General features: G+C 56.5%; 1 protein-coding gene across 1 annotated transcript; it reads right to left on the bottom strand.

The window, feature by feature from the left end:
* Positions 1–11,579: 11,579 nt before the first annotated feature.
* Positions 11,580–19,779, bottom strand: PHF24 (PHD finger protein 24). The gene is made up of 8 exons (XM_072360459.1): positions 19,434–19,779; positions 14,848–15,220; positions 14,002–14,187; positions 13,750–13,828; positions 13,330–13,532; positions 13,035–13,201; positions 12,793–12,894; positions 11,580–12,679 (listed from the first exon to the last, which is right to left on the bottom strand). The coding sequence occupies exons 2-8, from the start codon at positions 15,214–15,216 to the stop codon at positions 12,583–12,585; spliced, it is 1,203 nt and encodes a 400-aa protein (XP_072216560.1). The 5' UTR covers positions 15,217–15,220; positions 19,434–19,779; the 3' UTR covers positions 11,580–12,582.
* Positions 19,780–26,883: the final 7,104 nt, after the last annotated feature.

Below are 26,883 nucleotides of genomic sequence, written 5' to 3'. Positions count from 1 at the left end.
TCGTGCCGTTCATCCAGTGTGATGCCAGAACCCTGGGCTTGCAAACTCCTTCAATTCCCTTTCCCAGTCCTTCATCAGCGAAGGCATTGCAGCCCTTGGGCAGGGCAGGCTCTGACTGTGTCTGCATTCAGAAATGACCACTTGGTGTTCAGCTGCGTGGGCCGAAACAAGGACAGCAGGAGCAAGTGTGTTGTCCCAGGAGGCTGCAGCACGGCCCTGCACGCAGCCTGGAAGCCGCCATAAGCAGAGCAGAAGGGTCAGCAGAGCCCCTCTCTCCATCTCTGGGTGCTGTGGTCAGCTGTGTTCTCCTTAACCAAAGCTGCTCTTCTTCCACAGGCTGTTACCCACCAGCACATCCGGCACCCTTTTAAAGAAATGCTAGAAAAATGCAGGGAAGGGTGATGGGAATAATTAAAGGTATGAAGCAGTTTCCATACAAGGAACAATTACATAAACTAGCTCTCTTCCGTCTGGGGGAAGAAATGACTGAGGGAGGGATGACGGAGAATAATAAAATCATGTGTGTCTGGGGGAAGCTGAGCAGGGAATGGCTGCTCAGGCTTTCTTCCCTTAAAGTGCTTGCTGCCATCACGTGCTAAAATTGGCAGTGGTACCTCAGGGCAAGAGCGTGCTTCCTGCAGCAGTTTAGGATTAACCTGTGGAGCTGCTGACTTTGGTGAGGAGGATGCTGAAGGTGTGGAAAACTTGTCTGGGGTCAGAATGCAATTAAGCAAAGAGAGAATGCAGCACAGATTGATGAGCACAGTGGTGGTTTTTTCTGGCTCAGAAAGTCTCCAGGATGTGAGCTGCTGGGGTCAAGGAGCACACTGTGGAGGTGTTTTTACCCTAATCTTCAGTGCTTCCCAGGGCCTGCTTTGGCAGTTGAGCTTCATTCCAGGGAGGATGGGGATGCTGGGAACCATGGCTTTTAGCCGTGGGACAGTTTTTCTGTTTGGTACACATCTTACATAACTATCTAGTGTTTGAAGGTCAGAGCAGCAGATGAGGCCATTGAGCTCTGCAACTCCCTACATGCATCTTAGGTGCAGAGTCCTTGGCTGCTGTAACGACAGTAAACACAGACCTCTCCCATGGCCCTACTGCAGCCTCCTCAGGCTGGAACCTTTTGAGGGACACTGCTCAGCCTGCCTTGGGCGCACGGATCCCAGCATGGCTGAGCAGAGAGGCAGGAGCCATGGCACTCGATGCCGCAGTGCCCCCAGTCCTGCTTAGGCTCCCCTGATCCATGTGACACAGGGAAGTCTGGCTGGGCAAGCTCCAGAGATACATCTGAGGACACCAGGCTTGGCGGCAGCAGCAGGGTTTGTACTCTGTTCTCTAGAGTGAGAGCAGCGCCCACGTATTTGGTGCTGTCTCTTCTTCCTGCCTGTTCCCATCCTTGGAGATGCCGCCCTCCTTTTTCAGCACCCAGAGCTGCAGGATGAGGAAAGGGCTGAAAGAAAAAACCATATCCGTTTTTTGTTGGTTTGTTTTGTTTTTTTAATTATATCACTTTATTTTTTTTTATTGTTGACTAGCCACCTCCTTCCCTACCTGTTAGTATCCTGGCTGTGATCTGAGCCGATCATATCTGCAAGGTGGTGCTGGTGGCGGGCTGTCTTCCAGGTCCTGGGGTCACCTCCTGCCTGCATGCTGTGTAGGTGAGCTTGGTCATGAGGGCACATGTATTTTATTCCTCCGGACTCTGGCAGTCCCTGGCCTGTCCCCAGAGCGGACCATCCACCCAAGGTGGCTCTGCCAGCCACCAGCATCTCCACCATTGTTGGGAGCCTCAGCATGAGGCCTGCCTGACGTCAAGCATGAGGGCAGCCAGGTGGAAAGGGTCACCAGGAGGTGTCTTGCCCGAAGCCTTGCTCAAAACAGGCTGACACAGGATCACAGTGGGTTGCTCAGGGCTTCATCTGGACTGGTCTTGAAAGCCACTGAGAACAGTGGCAGTATCAGAAGATTTTGTTCCAGCAGCCTCTCCCACGTCCTTGTGGCACTGTATCTCATCAGAGCTCCCCCTCAGACTCCTGAGGGCACACGGGAGGAAGGGATTGGCAATGGCTATTAATGATAATGATGATGTTTAATTTGTCCTTGCCCATTGATGCCGAGGATGCCGGCTGCTGCCTCCCCCTGCCAGCACTGCCGCCGGCCGCTCCGCGCCATGCACCTGCGGGGGTGGTATAATGAGCCGTGTCCTCAGCTCAACCTGCTGCTTCCTCTCCCGGCAGCGTCTGAGCTGCCAGCTGGGTTATTTCTTTTTCCTTTCTGCCTCTATTCCGAAGTGGTTCACTGCCAGTGTTGGCATCCAGCTTCTGACAGAGACCTCCATGAAGAGAACCTTGGGCTCTCCTGTGCATGTCAGGTGCATGGAGATGGGAATGGCTCTCCTTGGGAGGACTCGATCCTCTCCAGTTCCCACACCTGTGCCCAGAGGAGACATTCCAGAGGAGTGGCCAAAACCAAAGAGTGGGAGTGGGACGGAAGGTCAGCTAGGGGAGTTCTGTGATGTTTGTTGGGAGTTTCTGTGTTGTTTGAATGGGATGCCATGGGGGGATATGGTTACAGACATGGAACTTGAGCCCAGAGCTGTTGAACCCAGCATTTGGTTGAGGTATTCCCTGCTAAGAGAGCATGATGGGGGCTGGGATCTTGCAGCACTTGTGTTCTACCCATCTGCACCCTTTATCCAGCTGTGCTAAGGAGCACGAGTGGCATCGATCACCTGTGGGGAGACATCTGTGCATGCTGGAGTTCAGCACTGCTCCATTTGAGCTTCCAGCTGTTGATGCTTCCTGTGCTTTCCTCAGTGAAGAAGTACTATGGCACTTGATGGTTTCTCCTATGGATAACTCCCAATTATAATTGTTAAACTACAGATGTTCCCTGCAGTGATGCTGGCTGTCAGGGCTCCTGCTGGAGTTGGGCATGCCAGAGCCAGACAAACCCACCATGTCTGTTTTGTGTGTGTCCACGCTGCAGATCTGCTTGGCACTTCCGAACGGTGCTGACTGTGGCAAGGCCCTGTCAGTTCATCAGGGCTCAAACTGGTACTTGGTTGCTTTCGGAAGCTTAATAATACCTTGGTGGCATTACTAAATTGTGACCTCTTAAACAAATAAATGAATGACCTGGGATTATCTAACAAGGACTGTTTTCTGAAAGAATGCATTGGCTTGCTTTTATTTTAGTTTATTTATACTGTATTTTATTCTTATAGCTTTCTGTGTAGCACAGCTTTGATAGGACGCCCCAAAAGCTGCGGGAACCCTGAGCTCTGTTCTGAATGACAGAGTATGCGGAGTCGGAAGGGACCCACAGGGACCACTGAGTTCATCTCTTGGCTCCACAGAGAACTGCCTGAAAATCAGACCTTAATCAGCTGAGGGTTCACTCAGCTGGGGATTTAGAAGTGCACAATGGTCCTGTGCAGATGTGCAGCTGTTGGCCACATCTGGAGCATGGGAGCTCCAATTCCCAAAGCCATTTCTTAACCCAAGGTCATGGGCTGGGAGGATGCAGCGTTGCCCAGAGCTGCTCAAGGCACTGGAACAAAGCTGGCTGTGTCTGGACCTCTGCCCCTTCACCTGAAGGGTCCTGGGATGGGGATGTGGTGAAGCCTGGCAGCAGCAAGAGTGAGGGGAAGCAGAGAGCTGAGGTTAAAGAGGGTGCTGACACACACCGTGCTAAGGTTTGTTGAAAGGGAGCAAGCAAAGAGGTGAAGGTCACATTGCGGAGTGGTTGGGGAGCAAACGAGCAGCCACATCTCCACCTGACAAAGTGCTGGGAGAATTAATACTTGTGCAAAACCAGCCTCCAGCTAATTTCCCCTGTGCCTGAGCCTTCAATAAAGGCAGCAGCGCTGAATGCGCAGCCTGAAGCAGGGAAGAAGAGTGGGAGGGAGGCGGGGAGGAGAAATTGTCACTGCTGAAGGGGAACAAAAGCTCGGCGCGTTCGGGTGTGCCTCGAGCGGGGCGGCTGCGCTGCCTGCGGCCCCGGGGAGCTGCCGCATGCTGGGACGATTGCAGGGCTGCTCCTTGGCACAAGGCTGTCCTTCAAAGTGTGTAAAGCCCAGCGGGGCTGTGGGAACAGCGCGTGCACAGCCTGTGCTGGTGGAGAGGGAACGCGATCAGAGCTGGTCCCAAATTCTGGATAAGCTGGAGGAAAATGTGGATGTGACATTGGAAGTTCGACAAGAGGGGCACCTCGGGTGCTTTTGCTTCCTTGGGGTGCAGTGCTCAGTTCCTGCAATGCTGGGTGCCATGCGGGTGCTGCACCACAGCTCGGTGCTGCCGGGAGGCTGCCAACAAAGGGTGGGTGGTGGAGATGGGATGTTTCCTCGAGCACCTTTTTTTAAAGTAAAATTTTTTAAAAAAAGAGAAGTTATTCTAGGAAGAGAAATGAGCTGAACGCGCTCCTTCTTCCCGCACGGTGCGTTTTCTTGTCCCACCCCCAACCAGAGTTATGTAAGGACGCAGGCAGAGCAGGGTCATGCCAGGTGCAGACAGGGTGCAGGCGTCTCTGCGCCTCGTATCCTGTGCATGCTGAGCCCTCAGCAGAAAGCCAAATGTGCACCGTGTGTGTGCATGTTGCACGTGCACATGTTGCATGTGCTCTGCGTGGCCGTGTGCGCACACATGCGTGCACATGTGTTGCAGTAAGAGTAGAGTTTTGCTAGGGTCTTCCCATGAGGGCTTTCACTGGACAGTTCTGCAAACATTAAAAAGAAAAATAAAAAAAATAGGTGGTTTATTGAAGTGACAGACAAAACAGGTAGGGCTTGCCATTGATGAATGCCCCAGCAGCAACAGCATCAGTGCGTGTCAGTAGTGCTGGCAAAACACTGGGTATCCTGTGTGCTCTTCACCAACAGATAAAGCAAGAAGACATCACTGAACTGGAGGAGGAAGAGGAGCGCAGCTTCCCATCTCCCCTTCTGTCTCTCTCCTTCATTCTCCCTTCCTTTCTCTGCTGCTCATTTCTCTTCTCTCTCTCCAAGATACTCTCCCTGATATCTTGAATCATGCCTGTTTCCCTCCATGGGGTGATGTTGAACATCATTTGGGTGGAGAGTTGAGTTCTGCATGTCCAGTATGAGGTAATTAACTAAAGGCTCTCACTCTGGGTATTGTGGCCTTTGAGAGCCTGTGCTGATTTGTTACTAGCTTTTTTCTCAACCCTTAGCCAAAACAGGACTGTTTTGCCACCAGACCTCCTCCTTCAGCTGCTTTTGATGCTGACATCACGAATCTCCATCTTCAAGGTATAGATGAGAAGCAGGCAGCAGCATCTTTAACCCCTCATATGCTAATCTCACAACACACTGTGTGTGCCAAGGTGATACCTCCCGCCCAGACACGGAGATTTCTGATGTTATGCCACAGACCCCTTCAGTGGTGCCCCTGGAGGACACAGAGAGAGCATGCTCTGCTCTGCACCCCTCCAGGAGGAAAGGCATATATGTTTGCCATGTACTGTGTGCACGTCGCACACCCCATGGCATGACATGGTGCACACCACGTACATCCATGGCACATGCATGTGCTGTGTGCTGTGCAGACACACGTCACAGCCCTTGGTCTCTCAACTGCAGAAGTGACATGAGGGCAATGGTGAAAGTCACCTTACTGGAGCAAGTGATCCCTGGGGAGGGAGTCCAGCAACATGAGGAAGGGGATGGCTGTGTGCTTTGCAAGCCCCTTGTCTGGGGAAGGAAATCTCTCCATCTGTGGGAGATGGGGGTCAGGTTTGCTGGGGACATGCATGTGGGCACCTTTGTCTGCATGTGCTCATGTCTAGAGGACTGTCTTTGTGAGGACCCTTCTACCTTCTGTGCCATGCCACACAGGGAGCACCTCCCTACTGCAGGTATATGGGACCAAAAAGAGGCAGGGGAAGCCCATCTCACAAGTGTGGGTGCCCCTCTGCAAAGGGGGGATTTCACTGCAGGCAAAATCTCCTCCATCCATGAGCCCCCCCACGGGGCCACGTGCCAGCAAACCCCTTAGCATTTAGGAGCAGAGTGCTGCAGGCAGCAGCTGTGGGGGGTGTCCTGGGAGGGCCAAGTGCGTCTGGCACAGAACCCACCCTGCACCCATGCTGCCTGCACCTGCTGGGCTTCCGGGGAGGCCGCATGAATGAGGCAAGTCGCTATTTCAGCGCTTCCTCCGGCGAGGCTTCTCCTTTAGAGGCAGCATGCGTGGGCGCTGCCTGCGTATGCGCGGGGGCTCGCTGCCTGCGTGTGCGGGTGGGTGGTGATGGGGGCTTCGGGACAGGCTTTGCCACGTCAGGGAATTCACGCTGGGGGCTGACGTGCCCCCACTGGCCCCACTGCATCGTCTGCCGGGTGCTGCATTGTGTAATGGTGCTGCTCCCTGCACCGTGTTTCCGGAATGCTTCAGATGCCCGCTGTTCCTGCAACCCAGTGACATCCCCTCGGTGTCCCCCCTGTTGGGTGGGGGGTGGGTCTGTTGCAGCAGGTGGAGGGGTCTGCTATGGGGAAGCGCCTTTGGCACCCAAAAAAAACCCCCACCAAACCAGACTGATCTCTGTTCTCCCAAATACCTTTCAAGGAAAGTATTTGCTCTGGGAGAAATTTGGGGGTTTCTCCATGTACTTCTCTGCCCACAGCTCCTCACAAGGAGGTTTTGGTTCCAGGGAGGATGGAGAGCACCAGCTCTGGTACCACTGAGAAATCTCAGTTTCTGAAACCTCTTTGGGGGACTAAGGAGGGGGACAGAGGATGGGCAGGGCTGGGTTGTGGGTGAGAGCCCTCTGATGGGGCCGTGCTGCCCCATGACACTTTGCACCCCACTGAGTGGGTTTGCATCTTCAGGCTCAATCCTGCATAGCAGATTTGCATGGATATGGGAGCCAGAGCCCATTCAGTGCCGCTTTTTCACAGCCCCCCACTCTGCCCTCTCCACCCACTGTCAGTCCCTTTTGTCCACTGCACTGCATGGGTCTCTGCAAGGAGGGGACGTGTAAGGACATTGCATACCAGGAGCTATCAGACCTGGCCTGAGGCCCCACAACTCATCTCATGCCACACTGGGCAATGGGGAGCAAAGGAGGTGGCACCTGCAGAAGCTGCCTTGTCCCAGAGGTCCCTGTGGGTACAGAACAACCAGAATGCAGAAGGTTGAGGCGAGGGGATCCACTGACACTTTATCTCCTCCACGTCTCCAAGTCGGCACAGCGTTGCCATGCTGCTGTCACTGTTGCCATGCTACACTCAGGGTGTCGGAAGAGGATATCAGGTTGCTTTGAGTATGAGGGGACCAGAGATGAAGCTGGGGTGATGCTGTGTCCCCTGTGCCCCTTCCTCACTGCCATCCCAGGGACCTGGTGGTCACTGAGGTGCCACCACTTGTGGGAGTGCTGTGATGGGTGGTGTCCCCAGGCTGGCTGCCCTTCCCTAATTTCTTATCCTGGATCATGGTCTCTGCCTCAGCATCCCCTCTTCTTGCCTTTGACTTTTATCCTGCCCAAGGTGCAAGGTGGGAGCACTGTTGTGCCAGGCGGGAGATATGCTACACAGTGCTAGTTCCCCCACAGTGCTCATTTTTTCCTCTTCATCTCTGTATTGGTAAAAATTCGACTCACATACCCCAGGCTGAATGAATTTCTGCAAGGCCAGCACCCAGCTGTCCCCACCACTGGTCCACAGCAGTGTGTGCCCACAGCTGAGCATGGGAGGTGAGCAGAAATAGCTCCTGCAACTGCCCTGCATGGACGACTGGGCAGGGATGGGGCTGTGCACACCCAGCGCTGCCCTGTGCAGCAGCTGTGGGTGATTTTCTCCATGCCTAGATATCTTTGGAGGGAATTCACACAGAGATGCCGGCTCTGTGGCACGGTGAGCCCTGTGAGATGCTGGCTGTGGGATGGAGCAGGGCAGGACCTTGTTTTGCTGGAGGTATTTCCTCTCCAGATGTAGAAAGCTCACACAGGGTGCCAACCCCCAGGTCTCCTGCTGCCTCTTCCCATCCTAGTACCCAGGACCAGGAAGGGGAATGCCGCCGAGACATCCCACCAGCATCCCCCCTCCACCTCTCTCCTTCCAGCCCCCCCCAGTGCTCCACCCCCACGCTCCAGCCTAAATAATTCCTCCTCTGCCTAGTGGTTTGCAGTCTGCTCTCATGTCCCTCCCTTAGTCATCGCTCAGCCAAACGAGACAGATATAGTCGTGTGCGGCTCCTCGCAGATCGCTCACTCCGGCCCCCGGATCTCTTTGCAGCTGGTCCCTGGCTGTCTGCAGGGTAGTGAGGTGCCCCCCTCTTAGCTGCCCTTGTTACTGTTCCACTGGCAAGAAGAGGCTGTGATAGCCCCATTGCGGGTGTGTGGGGCAGGCTGGGGGCTGCTCTGCCCCTCAGTCAGGTGCGTGGAGTGCATGTAACCCAGTTTGGGCTCCATGTCCTCAGCCCGCTCCTTCCCAGCCCAGTGCCAAGAGCCGGGCTGGCTTTCTGGGGTGGCTCCGAGCCAAATCCATGCTTTCCAGGTATCCTGGCTGCCTTCCTCTCTCCCTGGCCAGCCAGGCTATGCTTCAGCCCCAGATCAATCCTGGATGTGCCTTGCCATTGGTGTCACCGCTCCTTGTGCAGGGTGAGCTTACTTGATGCAAGCACCTATGCTGACTGTCAGACCTAGGGACACATCCTAGAAGGAACATGGGTGCTGGCAATCATTTGGGGGGCAGGCATGAGATCATACAGCTGCCCACCTCGCTTTGCAGAGGTAACGTCAGCACGGCTTGGGTCTGCACAGCTGAAACAGGAAGGCTGAACCCATCTTTCACCTCACCGCAAACCATTTCCCACCCCTCCCTTTTGCCCTCTATCCCGTGTGCCGCCTCCCACTCCTTTTGCAAGGTCAGGGCGGTAGGAGCTGGAAGCGCACGGAGAGAGGCGCTCAACACCCGCGGTCTGCGCTGCTCCCAACACCGACGCGAGGACCTGGACACTGCCTGAGCGCTGTGTGGGCTGCTGCCGTGAGTCACAGCCTGCAGCGCAGCCACTCCGGGGAGCGCAGCGTTTACAGTGCCCACAGTTCACCTCTCGTCCCTGCGCTGCGTGGGTCCCCGTGGCTCCACGTGTGAGCAGGACCGTGGGAATGAAGGAGGTGGGGGCACGGGGAGCTGGTGTCACCTGAGGAGTCAAGACTGGTCCTGCGTGGCTGCAGGATGGTCTGTGTGGGGACCTGCAGGGAACAGCGGGGGAAGAGGAGGATGCTGTGAGGCAGATGGAGGCCAGAGTGAAGCTTGGGGCAGGAGGACGGGCACTCCACCACCCTACAAAATGACATCTATGGACCGAAAGGAGCACTTGCATCCTTCATTCCTGAGTGCTCCGATGGCTGCGGGACCAGTGGTGGGGCACAGCGGTGGGCTGCCGTCCCCGGTTCCCGTAGGACCCGGTCTCCGCCGCTCCCGGTCGTAGCCCTGTGCCAGGATAGGGCGGTGATAACGGAGCTCCGCTCACCCCACCCCGCGCCCCAGCCGTCAGCGCGGGCCCGAATGACACCACGCGGCGCAGGAGCGACACCGTGTGGCCACGTGGATTCTCGGGCAGGGAGGCACCCTGGGGCCGCCGCTTCCCATCGGCTCCTCCTTCATCCCCCCGCAGGTCCCGGTCCGAGTCCCACCTCGAGGCTCTGCTGACGGTTTATGTCAGGGTGGCAGCGCCTCCGGGAGATGTCACCGTTGCCATCACTGTTGCACGCTGCCCACATAACCCAGTTCTTTCTTCCAGTGGCCCCTGACAGTCCGCGGGGCAGCGATGGGATGAGTCTCAGACATCTCACTGCCTCGTCCCAGTGCCACCATTTGTACAGACGCTGCCTGGGTCACCTCTGCCCTCCTGTCTGAACGCTGCCACATACATCCCCAGCTCAAGCCCCCAGCTCATCTTCCCCACAAGCAGAGACGCTGGAGTGACTCAGCAATGCCTGTGCGATGGCTGTGCGCCCAGCAGAGGGTGCCACCTCCCCGCAACTTAGGTGCACAGCTCTGTGGGGCAATGGGACCTTCCCCACGGGGCCCTTGTTGTGGGGTGTCCCACCAGGAGCACGGTGCCCACGGGACAGCACCCTGCGGCGGTGGTGGGCCTGAGGTGAGGGACCCATGGACCTGGGGTGATATAGGCAGCTCTGACACCTCAACCACCATGAATTTATCAAACCTAGGATCTCCTTCTGGGGAGGATCTGGGCATGGAGGAGTGGATCTGTGGGGCTGGGCTGTCCTTGCTGCAGACTTAACTTTTACTTGAGCATCCCCATCCTGTGATCTGGGGCAGTGAGAACTGCGGTGTTTTGCACCAGCGTTCAGGAGAGGTTTTGCAGTGACACTGAAGGGGAACACAGGCTGCTCAGGCTTCCCTAGGGACAGGGGCACATTCTCCCCTTGGCCCAGCAGAGGTCACCATTCCTGGTGGAGCAGCGTGTCACAGCTGGGATGCCGGCAGTGCCCTGCACACTGCCCACCCTGTGCTGGCAGGCTGGAGGCATGTTCCGTCTGCCATCTGGGGGTGGAAGACTGCATCTGCCAGACCAGGTGCACACTGGGCAGCTGATGTAGTGACAGAACAGCCTTGTGATGTGGGCCAGCCCACCCACCTGCATCCCTCATTAGCCAGCTCCACGGGGTCAGCAGCCAGCCATGAGTACTGGAAAGGATGACCTCCACACACACTTCACAGGTTGTTTTAAAACCCTGATCTGGCCCATGGTCTGCTCCTCTTCTTGGATCCCATGGGTGTGCAGAGCTTGGATTTGGAGCACCTTTAGTACCTATGTGCAGTCCCACCCCCCTCTCCTGCTCCAGCAGTGTAATGTTACCTGCCCACAGGTGAGTGCAGCATCACCTGCCCATAGCATTCTGGCTTCAGGTACTCAACCACCTACCAGTTTGTCCTTCTTTCTTCTACCATCCTCTTCTTCAAAGCAATGGTTACCTGGGTTTTCCCAGCTGGACACCACTGCTGTGGACTGGACCCAGGGACAGCCCCTCTTACTGGGACTCTGTAGCAGTGGGAGTGGGCTGCAGGAAAGCACCCCTCTGCTGGCAGCCTTGAAAACCAGGTGCCACCAGCTGCAGGGATATGTCTTGTACTAGAGAAACCCCCATCCATCAGCATCACTCTTAAAACACCTCCAGAGGGCCCTTGGTTATTCGGAGGTTCCCAGTGCAGCTGCAAGCAGCTTGTTCCCAGCACCCAGCCTCCATCATTGCCTCTTTGTCTGCCTGCTCACAGCCTCCAGCACCTCTGTGGACAAGGAGCAGCTTTGTACAGATGCGTGAGCTTTCCTCCTGTGCAGGGCTGGGGTTGCAGCTGGGAGAGAGAGCCAGGAGCAGATGTCCTCAGGCACAAGCTTCTCCATTGTCATTGCTGCAGAACTTCTGGGGGTGCGAGGAATAACCTGCCTGATGGGACAAGGCCCCAAGCCTGGGGAAGGGCGTTCAACACAGCAGGAAGCAGTGGGATCCCCCAGAGTCCCCCTGGGACAAACCAGGAGGGTGCTGTGTGGTACCTGCGGTGTGTGCCTCTATAATATAATCAGCAGCCAGAGGTTGGTTGGACACAGCTGTTTAATGGATACTTCCCAGTACAGAGCGGAGGCTGCAACACCTTATATCCCCAGCTGCCTGCTCGCTCCAGTCATGTTCCAGCCAGCCAATGCCCCACCTCAGACCCAGCACCTGAAATGTTGCACTGGCACATCTCCCGGCCTCACGTATGGCCTTAAATCTCTGTGATTGTCTCACAGCTCGCAAGGAAGGGAGCTCTTGAAGGGGAAAGTGAATGCCTACAGGGGGTAGGGAGGCCCTAAAGGGGTGAGCAGTGCCCTGATTTGGGGAGGGGGAGCCAAGCAGGATGGTGTCTCCGTTGCCCAGGCTGAGGAGGTGGTGGTGAGGCCTCGCCAGGTGCGAGCAACCAGAGCTCAACCCCAGAGCGCGTGGGGCGAGGGCTGCGAGGGGCCTTGGGTCGAGCCTGCCCTACTGCCTTGTGCTCTACTGCCGCACCTCACCCTGCGAAGCCTTATCCCTGGGGCTGGAGGAAGGACCCCGGCGGACCTTTCCCATCCTCCAGCCACAGTTCCAGGCTGCGGGAGGCTGCCAGTCCGCAGCGCTGCCCTGACGGGACGCAGGGGGGTCAGCGCTGCAGGGCACAGGCCTCCTCTGCCCCATGGCGCCCAGTGCCTCCCCACCGCAGGGCCCGCAGGGCGCCAAAGGCGCTCCCAGCCAATCAGAGCGCTGCATCGCAGGCAGCCCCTGCCCTGCTAATGGCGGCCCAGCGCAGCCCGCACCCCCCCACCCCTCCGGGCGTCACCCGGCTAATCCAACGCGGGGGCAAGGGGAAACGGGGAGCTGCTGCTTCCTCGCCAGCCAATCAGCTGCCGGCTCCCCACTGGCAGAGGGTGGAGAGCTGTGTGGGATTGGCAGGTGGGGCAAACGGGGCGGTACTTCCCTCAGCCAATGGGATGCGGGGCCGGTCGCCGTGGCAACGGGGCTCCCTGCGGGGCGGCAGGGAAAGCCTCGCCAACCAAGATGGCGCCGGGGCGGGGAGGCCGGGAATTAGGCCGGCGGCTGCAGGTGGATGGCGGCACTGTTGGGACGGGCTGCCAGGATGTAGGCGACGTTCTCCCGCAGGAATCTGGGCCAGTCGATGGGCCTGTGGGGCAGATGTTGTCACCTCAAAGCCCCCAGGGGGAACAGCTTCAAGGTGACCTCCCTAGTGCTCACCCTTCAAGATGGCGTGCCCCCCACCCCAGGGCGGCCCCTCACCTGGCCTCCTCCTGCTCTGACGCCAGCAGCGTCTTCTCCTGGCTCTTGCCGCTGCCACTGCTGGCCGGGCTGCTCTCTGACATGGGCCCAACATGGCTGATGCTGTGGGGTGACAGAGTGCAGTTCAGCCCTGCTGCAGGCAGTGGCTGGCAGGAAGAGGGCACGCAGCGTGAGGGAAGGGCCGCAGCCACGGAGGAGGAAAGGAGAGGGCTCCTCAGTCCGTACCAAGGTTCCCTCCATACCTGACATTGCAGGACGGTGTCTCCTTCTGGTGCTTGCGGAACCAGGCGTGCTGGGCCTTGTGGCACTCACCCTCCCCAATGAAGCCACTGCCGTCCTGGTCCAGGGCCAGGAAGGCGGTGCGTGCCCGCTCCCGCTCCTTGACCGTCAGCAGCCGCAGCAGGGAGTTCTGGGGACAGAAAGGGGAGCAGGGAACACCCGGGTTTGTGGATCCCCCACTACTGGCTGTGGAAGATCTGGGCAAAGCCCCAGGGTCACAAGCAAGCTGTGATGGACATCCCACCCCCGTGGCCGTACCGGCGGACGGAGTTTCTGCAGCAGCTGGATGGACTCGTGGGAGAGGAAGTCTGGCCACTCGATGTGCCCCTTCTTGTCGGGGTCCAGAGCAGAGAACTGCAGAGTGGCTCGCTCCTCCTGTGCCTCTTCCATGGGCCGCTCAAACTGCTGCTTGTGCACCAGGTGCTTGTAGTGCAGGAAGTCGTCCAGTGTCAGAGAGGTTTCTGTGGGGACACATTCAGAGCAGCCCTTCCACCAGCCTTCCCCCACGTGCCCAGGAGCATCTCCCCCATTTCCCTTGCTTCCTTGCTATGCAGCACACATGGCTGCCACCTTTTGCACAGCTTATACCTTCTGCCCAACAAGGTGACACCCCAGCATGGGAGCCACGTGCAGGGTGAGCAAGGGCTCAGCCCATTCCGTCACAGGAAGGATACGCACCTGGGATGATCTTGCACTGCCGCAAGGTCTCCATCAAGCTGTACATCTCCTCCTCTGTCAGCAGGAGGTTGAGGTTGTCCTAGAGGGGAAGGCAGGGGGAGTGTTAGCAGTGGGTGGCAGGGGGGTAGAGAGGGGACAGTGTCTCCAGCCCCATGGTGGCTCCCCATTAGTGTTGGTGATGGAAGCTGAGGAACTGTAGAAGCCCCATCACCCTGGGGCAGGTCTCAACGTGTGACCTTAGTGTGCACTCACGCAGTAGTAGCAGCTCCAGCCTGTCTCAGTGTGTGCAGTCTCTGTCACCTCCACGGCACTGTCGTTCTGCAGGTAGCCCATGCGGCGCAGGCAGCCATCGTGGTACACCCGGCTGCAGACGCGACAGGGGAAGAGGCTCTCAGCTGTCCACACTTCACAGATCTCACACATCTCATCATTGAGGACCTGTGGAGCAATGCTGCAGCTCAGCACCATGGGGTGCCCAGCATGGTTCCCTGGCTGGGGGGGTCTTACATCACAGGTATTTGTAGGAGTGCAGGTTCTTGGGATAGTAGGAGGAATGTCTGGCTTGGTGGCCGGGTGGCCTTATAGGAGGGTGCATGGGTTCACAGGAATGAATGAAAGGTGGAAGGGTATGGCTGCAGTGTTGGTGGGGTTGTGACTTCTCTGGAGTACAGTGTCGTAGGTGTGGATGAGGCTGTTAGGCTGTAGGTTGGCTGGACTACAGGCTTATAGTTGTGGGTAGATGGGAGTATTGATTTGAGAGTTTGCTGACTTGTGAATGGACAAGCTGTGAAGTTGTTGGTTGACTGGGATGCTAGCTTGTAGTTGTGGGTGGATGGTTGGGTAGGGTTGCAGATGTGGTTTGCTGGCTATAGGATTGCAGGCATGCATGAATAAACTATGGGGTTGTAGATTCGCTGGGCTGTGAAAGTTATAGGTGTTGGGTGTGTGCATGTGTTCCATGGCCGAGCCCCTTGAACCACCTATCTCAAGGGAGTTTGTCACCACCATGCAGGCACTGGAGATGCTCGCACATCCCCTGTGTGTGTCCCCAGCCCTGGCCTCATCCCTACCACCCTGTCCCCATGCCTGGCTGCTTGCCTGCTCCCGCTGTTCCAGGCTGATGTCCAGTGGCTCATCATCGTGTAGCTCTCGCTGGGGCCGAATGAAGGCGGGCGGTGTGAACCTGTTGGCTCGATCAAATTCCTCTGGCTCCACACCTCGGCCATCCCGCAGTCGCTCCCAGGCAGCCTTGCTGGCACTGACCTCTTCTGGCTGTGAGGGCCCTGCAGATGCCTCCTCCTCTGCCTCTTGCACTGTCTGCTCCAGTGTCCCCCGACGTGTGCCCCCAGCCTCCGCCCGCCTCCGTGCCACTGGCTGCTCCCGCAGCCCATCTTTGAAAGCTGACACAGCCAGGCTGACCTTCTGCACCTTCTCCACCGTCTGCCGTCTTGACATCAGCACCCCCATGGTTCTGCAAGGGGGGAAAGGTGCTCAGTGCTAAGCTCTTCTGGTGCAATGCTGTGCCTTACAGCTGTACCACCGAGACAAGGCCCCGGTCCCCAGAATATGTACCTGTGGTAGCATACTGGGAACAGTGCTGGTAATGGTAACCATGATGGCTGTGGGGACAAGGACCGAAACCCATGCAGAGCTCTTGGGCAAGGAAAGTCTGAGTGTTGGGGCACCTTTCCTCACCCATCCTGGATCTGCAGCTTCAGCTTAACAAAGATTGCTTGCAGGCCTTTTACACAGCAGACCAGTGGATCCCAGAGGGCCAGGATCACTTGTGGCCCTGCTCTTTGCTTGCATCCCAGCAAAAGAAGTGTCTTTAGCCAGCTGAAGGTGCAGCACATCCTACCAGCCCTCACTGCATCAGAGCTCATGCTGGTTCTCTTACCTTTCCTAAATTTATTTTCACCCCCAGGTCTCTTCATCTCTCAAGCTCGTATGTATGTATGTATGTATGTGTGTGCGTCGTTGCCCTGAGAGCTGAGCACCCTGCTGGCCTCCTCAAAATGTGGCCTGGGACTGGCTCCTTCCAGGGGAGGCTGGGCCATGGAAGAGCTCTGAGTTCAGGAGGGTAGTGGAGCAGCACATAGGCTTGGGTTATATGGACTCCAATAAGGGACTTTGGTGAAGAACTGAGGGAAGAGCAGCTTGGGGCAAAATGGGGAGAGCAGCAGAGGCAGGAAACGTGTTAGGCTCTGTCTCAGTGCAGGTGGACATGATCCCAGGCTGCACAAGTGCAAGGATGGAGTGAGCTGAAGTTGGGGAGAAGGAAAATTTGTTCTCCAGTGGCGTGGGGCACAGCATCACCCCACAGGGGTCCCAGCACTGCATCGTGCCTGGCTGGAGTGGAAGCAGGGAAGATGCTGCAGCCAAGAGGAGCTTCCAGCCTGCACCAGGGAGCCCCGTAGCCTCCCTGTCCATGCTGGAGCTGCACAACTGGTGGCACTCAGTACCTATGTAAGGGAGGATCATTAGCACAGCCATCTCCCAGCCCTTCCAGCCTCCGCAGCGCGCCAGGAGGCAGGGATGTTCCTGGGGAACAAGATAATTAGCAGCAACGATATCAGTGGGATTTCACAGTGGCAGGATGACCCAGCTCTGCAGGCACTGCTGTAGCAGGGAGCCTTGGCACAGTAATTACAGCTGCCCCACATCTGAGCTGAGCATGCAGGCAGGCAGCAGATTGCGCCTGCACCAAAGCTGTCATGCAGCGGATGCGTGGCCCTGCACTCCCACTCCTGCTTTGCCAGCCCCTGCTGCACCAGCCCTGTTCACGTGCGTGAATGCACACACACATGCATAGGCATGCAAAAACAAACACTACTAGACACACATACGCATGTAGCTTTCTAGCCCCTCCAATTCTAAGACCATCTGCATAAACGTTCTCACATGCAGTGCTGCATGTGCACACATGGTATCCCATCCTCTGTGCGGGGGGACACGTGTGGGGACACTGCAGGCTTGGCACATGTCTTGGGAGTGTGCACATGTGGGCAGGGGTACTTGCACCCATCAGCTCCCACACCCAGCTTGTGGCTGGCACCCAGCACAATGCCTGGGCTTTGGAAAGGTGGGAGCAGAGGAGAGCGGGAGGCACGTGTTTAAGCCACAGCAGCAGCATCGCTGCGGCTGTGCTGGTGGGAGGGAGGATACCTGGATGTCTCTGCCTCCTTGCAGCATGGCCAGCCACTGCCCGGGTGACTCAGAAGCCCACTGGCCATGGGTAGGGTCAACTCTCCTGCTAGGCAGCATTGCAACTCTGCCTGCAACTCACAGGGGGTACAAAAGGGAGAACTCCTCAACCTCCTGAGCTGCCTTTGCAGGTCTCTGGGGAAGCATGGGCTTATGACATGCCCCATGCCATCGCCAGAGTGTCCCAACCCACCTTCCTGCCTCCAGTCCCTTGTGATCATCCTCTTCCAGTGCCAACCCGAGTGTCCCCTGCCACCAGCTGCTGTATGCCCGGCATTGAGCCCAGAGGCCAATACACTTCTGCCATGGCTTGTGTCTGTTCTCAGCCCTGCTGGACTCCCCATCTCTGCTAGAACGGCATGGCTGGACTCCTTCCAACCCAATTTTGCCCCTCTCTGGGTGTCTCTGCAACAGGATACCTGTACATTTAGGGGCTGAATGGCTTCACCATCATCTCCGTCACCCAGGCAGACCCAGGCCCAAAGCTTCCCAGAAATCCCAATGCTGCATTGCTCTCCCTAGGTCCCTCCTCTCCCAGTGTCCCCTGGATGTGAAAGGGACCAAAGGGATCCTTCCCCATAGCAGCCCAGCTTCCTGCCACTCACATCCTGATTACTGCATCCTGCGTCCCCATGTGTCTCTGAGGGAAACTGGCTCTGTTGCTGATGCAGCTGCCCCTGGAGATGCCCAGCAGTTCAGGATCTGGTGCTGTCACTCCGCTTACCTTGGCCTGAAGCACTGGGGCCTTGACCTTGCTGCCGGGCACCAACACAGGAGCTATTTTTAGGTTGTGGCCATCAAAGAGCTAAATCTGAGCTGGTTTTGGCTGCGAACACCCATCTCAGCTGAGTCCTGCCAGGGGCAATCTCAGCAGTTGTGGGCATCTTCCCTCCTTTCCTTTGCTTCGATCATCTACATCCTATCCTGCCTTATCCCCCAGGCTGCACTGCTTCCCTGTGTTCTTCTGGTGGCAAATGCTCTTTGCTTCTTCATCTCTGGGGTGAACCACAGTGAGGATGCACTTCACCTCCCAGACACTGATGGATCATTCTTCCCAGCTCATCAGGGCACTCTGCACAGGGAAACTGAGACATGGTTGGTGTGGGGCTGGTGGACAGCATGGAGGCAGCCTGGGAGGAGGATCTTGGGCTGGCCTCAGCACCAAAGCCTCGTGCTGGGTGCTGGTGTACTGGTTTTGGCTGTACACAGAGGGGGAGTGATGGTGTGGGTGGCTGTGTTGGGTGGATGTGTCACGGGTGGGTGCGGAGCGACACAGTGCAGCGTGGGTGTAGTGGTGGCTGCAAGCACAGGATGGATGTGTCGGGAACCAGCTGTGGGTGGATGTGTTACGGAACAGCTGGGAGTGCAGGGTCGCTGTTACAGCCTGGTAGGATTCTGGGGGGGGCTGCTGCAAGGGCTTTGGTCATAGCATGGGGGCTGGCTTTGGGTGTAAGGTGGGCAGCAGCTCAGTGAGCAAAATGAGGTCTTGGTGCGATGCAGCTATGAGCAGGGGCATTGGTATCCCTTGCACCAATCCTGAAGGAGATACAGCAGGGGTGTGTGAGGAGCAGGACTCCCTTGGGGAATGATGTGCCTGTCCCCCTCTCCCCCTAACCAACCCCAGCTCCCAAGGGCCAGGTGAACTCCTTGCCCTCATGAGTCTCATAGTGATTTTATCCCCAGTGCAGTGCCTGGAGCAGTCCCAGGTGAGCAGCATTAGGAATGGAGTGCAGATGTGGGTGACAGCCTGGAGATCCCAGGACTGAAGGGCGGTGAGCAGTGCTGGGAGAAGCTGATGCAGCTCTGGCACAACCCTGCCTGCTGCTGCCTGCCCAGGATACCCCACATTCCATCCGCTGAGCTGACAGGGATCCCCAGAGGGGTCTGGCAGCAGCCCCCTCCTCCCATCTCCCCGGCAGATGATGTGCATTGGGGCCAGGATGCCGTCAGGGCTGCTGCAGGGAGGTGACCTGGTTGCAGCGTGGCAGAAGGGTCGGCGGCATCCGATGCTGGTAGCAACCTCCTCACCCTCTGCAGGGGCACGGAAGGTCTGGGGGTGTGCAGAGCCCCAGCTGTGCAGTGTCTCTCTCCTGGGGACACCCGGCTGATAGCTGCTGTCCCTGCAGCATGAGGCTGCCCATCCTGCCGCACCATGGCTGATGTTATAGGTGTGTCGCATGTTTCCATCTCCCAGAGGGGGATGAAAATGCCATGACAGCAGAGTCCCTTCCCCTGCAGCAGACACAGCTCCCACTCAGCTCCCCACTTCATCCTCATCCCCAGCACCCACATCAGAACCCCACCGCCCCCGCAGGACCCTTCTGCACCATCCACACCCCCTCTCCCAGGTGCGTCATCCCGGGTTCCCCCCTCACCAGCGCCAGGACCCCAAGCTGACCCACCCACGGGTGTCGCGATGCACGGCCAGCCCACGCCACTCGCTGAGCGAAGCTCCAGCAGCAGCAAAAAAAGCCACTTACCAGGGTCCTGTTGAGAGCACAAGCCCTAGAGAGCTGCCCATACGATGCCCATCGCCGCTGTTCCCGGACACCACCTCCTCTCCACCCCGCGGGTGCTCAGCGCATCCCGCGCTCTGCACACGAATCCCCGCCGGGTTGAGGAGCGGCGAGGCTGGTACCCGGGGAGCCAGAGCCGTGCGCTGAGCGCCGGAGGATGCAGGAGACAGCGAGATGCTGAGAGCGGATGCCGGTGTCTAGCGCACACACACACACACACACAGTCGGGGAAAGCAGGGAGCTTGTGACTGGGGCTGAGCAGATGCAGCCTGGTTTGCTGTCCCTGTACCAATTGCTGCTGAGCTGTGTTAAACAGCTCTCCGAGAGACGGAGCTTTTTTTTTTTTTTTTTTTTTTTTTTAACCGGGCTGGCATTGGCTGAGAGATACCAATAAAAGCTCTCCCTGCAAATCTTCTGGCCCCGGGGCTGAGCTGCTTTTCTTAGAGACAACCTCAAGGACTACAGAGCTGGGGTTGCTGTGCTGGTGCAGGAGCACGGGGCTCTGCTTCCACCCTGGGATCTTCCCCGCATGAAGCCCCAGCCACAAACTGCTGTCGCTTTAAACCATTACCTGCTATCCATCCTGTTCCATCGTGGGGCAGGGACAGGATGGTTTATAGCTCTGTCCAGCTCTGTCCTCCCAGCGCAACACAGCACAAAGGGGTTTCAGCTCTCCTGGACGGGAGGGGTGCACATTGCAGGGCTGGGGGCATGCAGGAGCAGTGTGGCAGAAGGATGGGGCATGCAGGAGCAGTGTGGCAGAAGGATGGGGCATGCAGGAGCAGTGTGGCAGAAGGATGGGGCATGCAGGAGCAGTGTGGCAGAAGGATGGGGCATGCAGGAGCAGTGTGGCAGAAGGATGGGGCATGCAGGAGCAGTGTGGCAGAAGGATGGGGCATGCAGGAGCAGTGTGGCAGAAGGATGGGTGCTGGGCTGATGAGGAGGGAGCAACCCACAAGCACTGCTGCTGAAGGTGGGGTAATCACTCCATCCCCTCCACCAGCATGTTAAGGGCAGTCACTTAGCCACTGTCACCCTTTTGCTATGGGTACCACTGGCTGAATGCTCTGCTTCCCTATTTGGAGGTGCCCACTGTACCTGGGTATGATTTAGGGTGCTCAGATCCCTCATAGAAGCAGCTCCCAGCAGTGCTCTGGGTAGCTGTGCTTGAGCAGGGCGCTGGACCTCCATCGTCTGGACTGAGTGACAGCCCTGGAGCTGGTGGTCCTGCAGCTCCTTGTCATGTGTCAGCCCTGTGGGAGCTAACACTGGTCCCACTGCTGCTGAACCAGCTGCAGTTACACACCATGCTGCCACAAAATCTATCTCATCCCCTCGATGTCCAGTCAGGAGTGTGCTGAGACCATCTGCAGCTCTTGTCACCCATGGATGCACCAGGCTGCTGCAATGGTGTTCGTGGCTCCTTCCAGTGTCTGCAGATGAGCAAAGCTGGGCTGCAGGCAGGATTCATCTGTTTGCTGCTCGTGCTGTCAGCTCCTGTTGTGCCTTGCTCCATCTCCTGCAGAGCCTCATCACTCTGCCCTGATCTGGGGAGCCGCAGTGCACAGAATCCCTCCTGAGGATGCTTCCCAGGATGATTCCCTTTTGGATTTTGCATTATTTTGGTCAGACATTGGCATGGGCTGCCCAGGGAGATGGTGCAGTCACTGTCCCTGGAGGTGTCCAAGAAACATGGAGATGTGGCACTGAGGGACATGGTCAGTGGGCATGGCGGGGATGGGTTGGTGGTAGGACAAGATGATCTTAATGGTCTTTTCCAACCTCAGTAATTCTATCATTATTTGCTGAATGTAGTGGAAAGGTGCTGGGATGCACGTGGTGTGGAGGGGGATGGAGAAAGTGGCAGCGAATCATAAATGGGGCCAGAGGAAAACATCTCTGCAGCCGAGTGCTGGTCCCAGGGGAATGGGGAAGGAGGAAGTAGTGGAGGATTGTGCTGGGAGGCTGTGAGAGCATTAAGAGGTTCTGCTGGTGAAGCCCTTCCCTAGCAGAGCCGTGTAGGAGATTCATTCCTGGAAAAGCAAGGTGAGGAGGAGCTCATTACCTGCTCAAGCTGTGGGAGGGTCTGGGGGTCCTGCTACCCACTGCCTGGGTACCAGTACTGCCTGGCAGACACCTGGCAATCCTCATGGTGCATTTTGTCCCTTCCATAGCATGATCAGGTGTCCCTTCTGCAGAAAGGCTCAGAGCCCACAACAGGGCATCCAGCAGCCTCTCACTTGTGCAGGATGCAGGGTGTGGAATGTGGGATGCAGAATGAAGGATGTGGGATGCAGGATGTGAGATGCGGGATGCAGCATGTGGGCTATGGTGTGTAGGATGCAGAATTCAGGAAGCAAGATGTGGGATGTAGGATGCAGGATGCTGCAGGATGCTGCAAGATGTGGGACCAGGGATGCAGAATTGTGGGATGTGAGAGGCAGAATGCAGAATGTGGGATGCAGGATATGGAATTTGTGATGTGGGATGTGGAATCTGTAATGCAGGATGTGGGATTAAGGATGCAGGATGCATGGTGTGGGATGTAGGGTGCAAGATGTGGATGCAGAATGCTGGAAGCAAGACATGGGATACAGGATTCGGGATGCTGCAGGATGTAGGATGCAGGATTATTCAGGATGCAGGATGTAGGATTGTGGGATTTGAGATGCAGAGTGTAGTATGCAGGATGTGGGATGCAGGATGCAGGATAAAGCAGGATGTGGGATGTGAGATGCTGCACCCTCAGCACCCTCTGCCCCAACACCCCTCTCCAAAAACCAGTGTATCAGAGCAGGCGCGATGGCAACAGGCTGGGAGAGCATTGGCATTGGAGGCAGATGCTGGGGGAGGGCTGCAGGGGTGGAGGTGAGAGCTGAGCTGCAGCGGGAATGTGCTTTTTCGTCAGCTCCCTTCCTCCCTCCCCAAATCTCGCATGACGCCCGCGTGTAGGTCACTGTCTCCTGCAGCGACGCGGCGTGTGGGCTCACCATCTGTGGCTGTTCTGGAGCCCACAGCCCAAGAACACCGCTCTGTGCAGACACCTCTGCTGCCGGCACCCGGTCCTGCAGCCAGCAGCACCTGTAGGGACACAGGGAGAAGAGGGGGAGATAAGGGTTGGGGGATGAGCCCGCTGTGAAGCGGGCGGCTGTGCGAGCTGGCGTCGCTGCCAGTCGACAGGAGGTGGTGGGAAAGAGATCTTGTCAAAATAGCGAGAGATCTTTTTTCAGGAGATTGCAAGTTTGGCTGATGGAGATAATAGTGTTGAAGTGCTGTGCAGAGAGTTCGCATCCGTGCTGGTGCGGGAGGCGAGGCTGATGCCAAAATCAGCATGAAATGGGATAAAAACCATCTGCCTATTGGGCTGCTGTGTGAGGCTGCAGCGGGGAAGGGCAATGCATAGCCCATCACTGCATGCAGGAGCAGGACTGAGATAGGGAGGGAGGCAGAGCACCCGTGAGCAGAACCTGAATGAGGTGGGGAAGGTATGGGTGGTGGCTGCCTGCCTCATGGCTGTGGCTTTTTGTTTGCTCTCAGCCACCCTCCCCATCACGATAAGGGGAAAAGCCAGTTGTAGTCAGTGCTGGGACCTGGGGAGGGGTTGCAAAGAAAAGACATGATCTGGTGATGTGGATGGATGTTGAAATGGCCCATGATGGAGCTGAGGGGATGTGCTGGGGTGTGTGAGAGGTGGGGTGCTGTGGCAGTGGGAGAAGGAAGCCCACAGTGAATCCTGTACTGGGCAGGGGCTCCTGGCTGCAGGAAGGTGTTCCCCATGTCTAAGCGTGAATCCCCGGGTCTCTCCTGACCTGCTGCAGCTGGTGTCTTGCCAAGCCTGGAACTGATGAGATGACAGTGCTCCCTCTGGACAGATAACTGCCGAGCACTTCAGAGCTCTCTCCTCGAGGAGCACTCTGGCAGGCATTAGCTAAATTACCCTCTCTGTAGGGCCACTCCAGCTGGCTCCCTGTAAGCAACCTGCTCTCTAGCCTGTCCTTTCCCCAGTGCCTGTGAGACCTTGAACAGGGTCAGGGCCAGATCCTGTGCCCACGGCTCTCTGGGATTGGTGCCCAAAGTGGGGACAAGTGGCAACTAAATAGTGGAACCCTTGCAGGGGTAGCACTGATCCCTGTGGGATGCTGTCCCTGCAGCATCACCCATCCCTATGCCCACCAACTCAGCCACAGGGCATTTGAGCATCCTCACAGAGGAGCTTTTCAAGTGGAACGGAAATGCCTAATGAAGGCCGACTTCATTAAACAAAGCTGTCACAGGGATGATTGCTGCCTTCCTGAGCTGCTTTATGAACAATCCAGATGTGCAAGCAGCAAGGAGTGAAGTGAGGCAGCTGGGGAGGGAGCAGCTCCCCATGCCTCCACCCTGCTGCTGAAGGCACTGCTGTGCACATTTTGGGGTATGGATGTGAGCAGGCAGCCCCTGTGGTGGGGGGCAGCTGCAGAGCCCATCTGGTTCCACTGCAGTATGTCCCAGTGGAGCCGAGAGCTGGCAGTGCTGGATCCATCTATTGCATCCCACTGAGGTATGGATGGGTTGAATTGTGCAGTCAGGATCTGGCATAGCTTGTGCTCAAGCCAGGAGCTGCAAAACACTGTCGGGTGCTCTGATTTAGACACATCCACAGTGCTGGCAAATCAGACCATCACCTTTGGTGTTCCCACTTTACCCCCGGTGGGCAGAGCCATTCCCATCACCTCCACTCCCACACCACAGCATCCTTCAGGGAAGTCTTATGCAAAGGCTTGTCCTCCCTGGAAGCCTGGAAACCCCATTCCTTTCCCCATCAGAGGGTCTGCATGTGCTGCCTGGGCGGCTTCTTGCAAGAGGTGGATGGGGGGTGGCGGGGTGGTGGTAGTGAAGGCACGGGGAAAGCCCAGCAGAGCAACAGCCCCTGCATCAGTCCTGCACTTGCCTCTTAATCAGCTAATAGTATGTTTGGGGTTTCAGGCGAGGGCCCCAGCCTGGTGTAGCCATAACAACCGCATTAGCATCACTTTCAAACATTTTACCAGGCAGACTGAAAATGCAGAGGGGGAGATGAAACAACAAAAAAAAACCCCACGGAGCTGAGGCCAAACGGGGTTGATGGGAGAGCAGAGTAAAAGGGCTTTCTGCGCCTCTTTCATTACACCGCGAGGAGTCCTGCAGGGCAGAAAGTGCTGATTAAATAAAACGGCTCTTGCTGGGCTAAAGAGGCTTTTTTAGGGAAAAAGAAAATGTCCCTGCCTGCTGGAGTCTGTCTGAGGCACTGCTGGCGGTGACATCGTCTGGGCTTCTTCAGCACAGGCTGGTGCTGCCTGTGAGACGAGGACTCCGAGTGGGGGGGAGGGAGCTGGCCCAGGAACCTGCTGTGAGCTGGACCCATCCAGCACCTCCTGCCCATCCTTCCTTCCCGGTGCTGCTGTGGCATGAGCCCTTCCTCATCCCCTGGCCAGCTGCTTCCTGGTGCAGTGCAAGTGACGTAGCAGCCCCAGTAAGGGGGGATGTAGAGAAGTGAGGGCATTCCTGCCCCCAGCTTCCCCTGCAAGCCCATTAAGTGATAAAAATTTCATATTCGGAGCTGTGCTGTTGCCCAGAGCACAAAAAGGTTTTGCAGGTTTTAGTCAAAAGAGAGCTGTGTCATAAGCAGGAGATCAGCTGCTGCAAGGACATACAGGGAGAGGCAAAGACAGGTCAGAGGAGGGATGACATACAAAGAAACCTAATTTCTGAGGGTGACGTGGCTTTTTTGACATCCTGTCTTGTGGGATGGTGGCATCTGAGTGTCCCCAAATTGGCTGGGCTCTGACACCCATCTGAGCCACATGTGAGCCTGGCAGCACCAACATGGGCTCTTCTGTCCCCCCATGTCCCAGCCATCATTTCTGCAGTGAGCCTGGTGCCAGGCCCTGGCTTATCAGCCTTGCTGAGTGTCTCAGAGCAGGCCATATGGCTTTGTGTTGGCAGCTCATGTCTGCTGCAGGCGGTGAGCAGGCAGACCACTGCCACAATGCAGATCAGGGCTTCAACAGGGCAGGAAGGCAAATTCTCACCTCCCATGCCACATGCTGCTGTAAGCAGTCCTCTGTTATGTCTTTCCACAGAGCCAGTTGGATGCCAATGATAAAAGTCATAGGCACCCATGGCCCCTCTGTTTCTTTGATGTGCTCATGGGGAAGGAGGTGGCATGGGGCTGGGGCTCCCTGCTCACGCTGCTGTATCTGCTGCAGGCCGCATCCTGCCAGGCAGACTCCACATCTCAGTGGAGGCTGGTGGGGAGGATGATTGCTTCTGAGATGTTGTGGATGGAAGCTACACACCTCATTGAAGCAGCAATATGTTTTTAAATAGAATATATCAATTTAACAGAGCTTAACTGTAAATACATCAGTGACATAAGATTTGAGATAGCAGGGTACATGTAGTTATTCACTGCATAGGGGAGAGGGTGAAACAGTCATCCACGAGACCCTCCTGTTGAGTTCCAAGGTTCAGAGCAGACCCCTTTGCTTTCTGCTCTGCTCAGACCAAGAGGTGAGGAGTCCAGGTACAGCTGGATCCACTCCTAATCCCACGCTTGGTCAGTGGTTTATGGCTAAGGGATAGTTTGTGCACAGCCAATCAAAGAGACAGTCTTCACAAAGCTCACAGAGCTTACCAAACCATTAGTCACTCAGCAGGATCTGCATGACAAGGCATCTCTTGACTTCATGCTGTCAGGGATCTCTGCGCAGGCGTAACCTCAAGAGGTGTCCCTGCTGGAGGGAAGATGCTGCCGTGTGGGAGAGCTCGAGGGGCTCCTGATCTGCTCTGCTGATGGGGTGCAGTGATTGACGCACAGGCATTTTGGCACGTGCTCAATTCAGCTGTTGAATCAGGTTTGTGCCACCAGTTCTTTCAGCTCCCATTTTTAGCTGGGATTGTTGTTGCTATCTGTCTTAGCAAAGCCTTGAGCGTCATTAGTACTGTGCTCACTGCCTGAGCAAGACTTTGGGTGTGACAGCCAGGCCAAAGGAAGCACTGTTGTGGGGAAGCAAACCAGCACATTTTACCCCAGGACTGTAGTCAATTTATTGTACCTTTCACAAAGCAGTGGTATGGCCACCTCTTGCCTCTGTGTCCTAAAGAGTATATTGATGATTCAAGTGCTTACAGATCCATGGCAAGTAAGATTTCTGCCTTCCACAGCAGGCAAACAGTTTCAGCATGAAGTATTTCTATTAATTTTATCCTACATTATAAATTTTGTGTGGGTGGAGTTGGGTTATTTGGTATAGCATTTGCCAGGCTTTCATATACAATATATTTACACGCAATAGACACACTAATCTCAGAGTTAGTAGAATCAGGACTGGGCATAGACTGTAATTAAAAGTTCCCTTTGCTGTCAGTGACCATCCAAGAAGAGTCCCCCACC

The sequence above is a fragment of the Excalfactoria chinensis genome, chromosome Z, assembly GCF_039878825.1.
Source record: "Excalfactoria chinensis isolate bCotChi1 chromosome Z, bCotChi1.hap2, whole genome shotgun sequence".
NCBI classification, from domain to species: Eukaryota; Metazoa; Chordata; class Aves; order Galliformes; family Phasianidae; genus Excalfactoria; species Excalfactoria chinensis.
This window is presented reverse-complemented; position numbering and strand designations above follow the sequence as displayed.

Excerpts from the sequence above, each read along its gene's own strand:
- PHF24 (XM_072360459.1), bottom strand. The coding sequence starts at position 15,216 with ATGGGGGTGCTGATGTCAAGACGGCAGACGGTGGAGAAGGTGCAGAAG. Across the intron at positions 13,533-13,749 it reads GCAGTGCAAGATCATCCCAG|AAACCTCTCTGACACTGGAC; the intron begins GTGCGTATCCTT and ends GTGTCCCCACAG. Across the intron at positions 12,680-12,792 it reads TCAGAGCAGGAGGAGGCCAG|GCCCATCGACTGGCCCAGAT; the intron begins GTGAGGGGCCGC and ends TCTGCCCCACAG.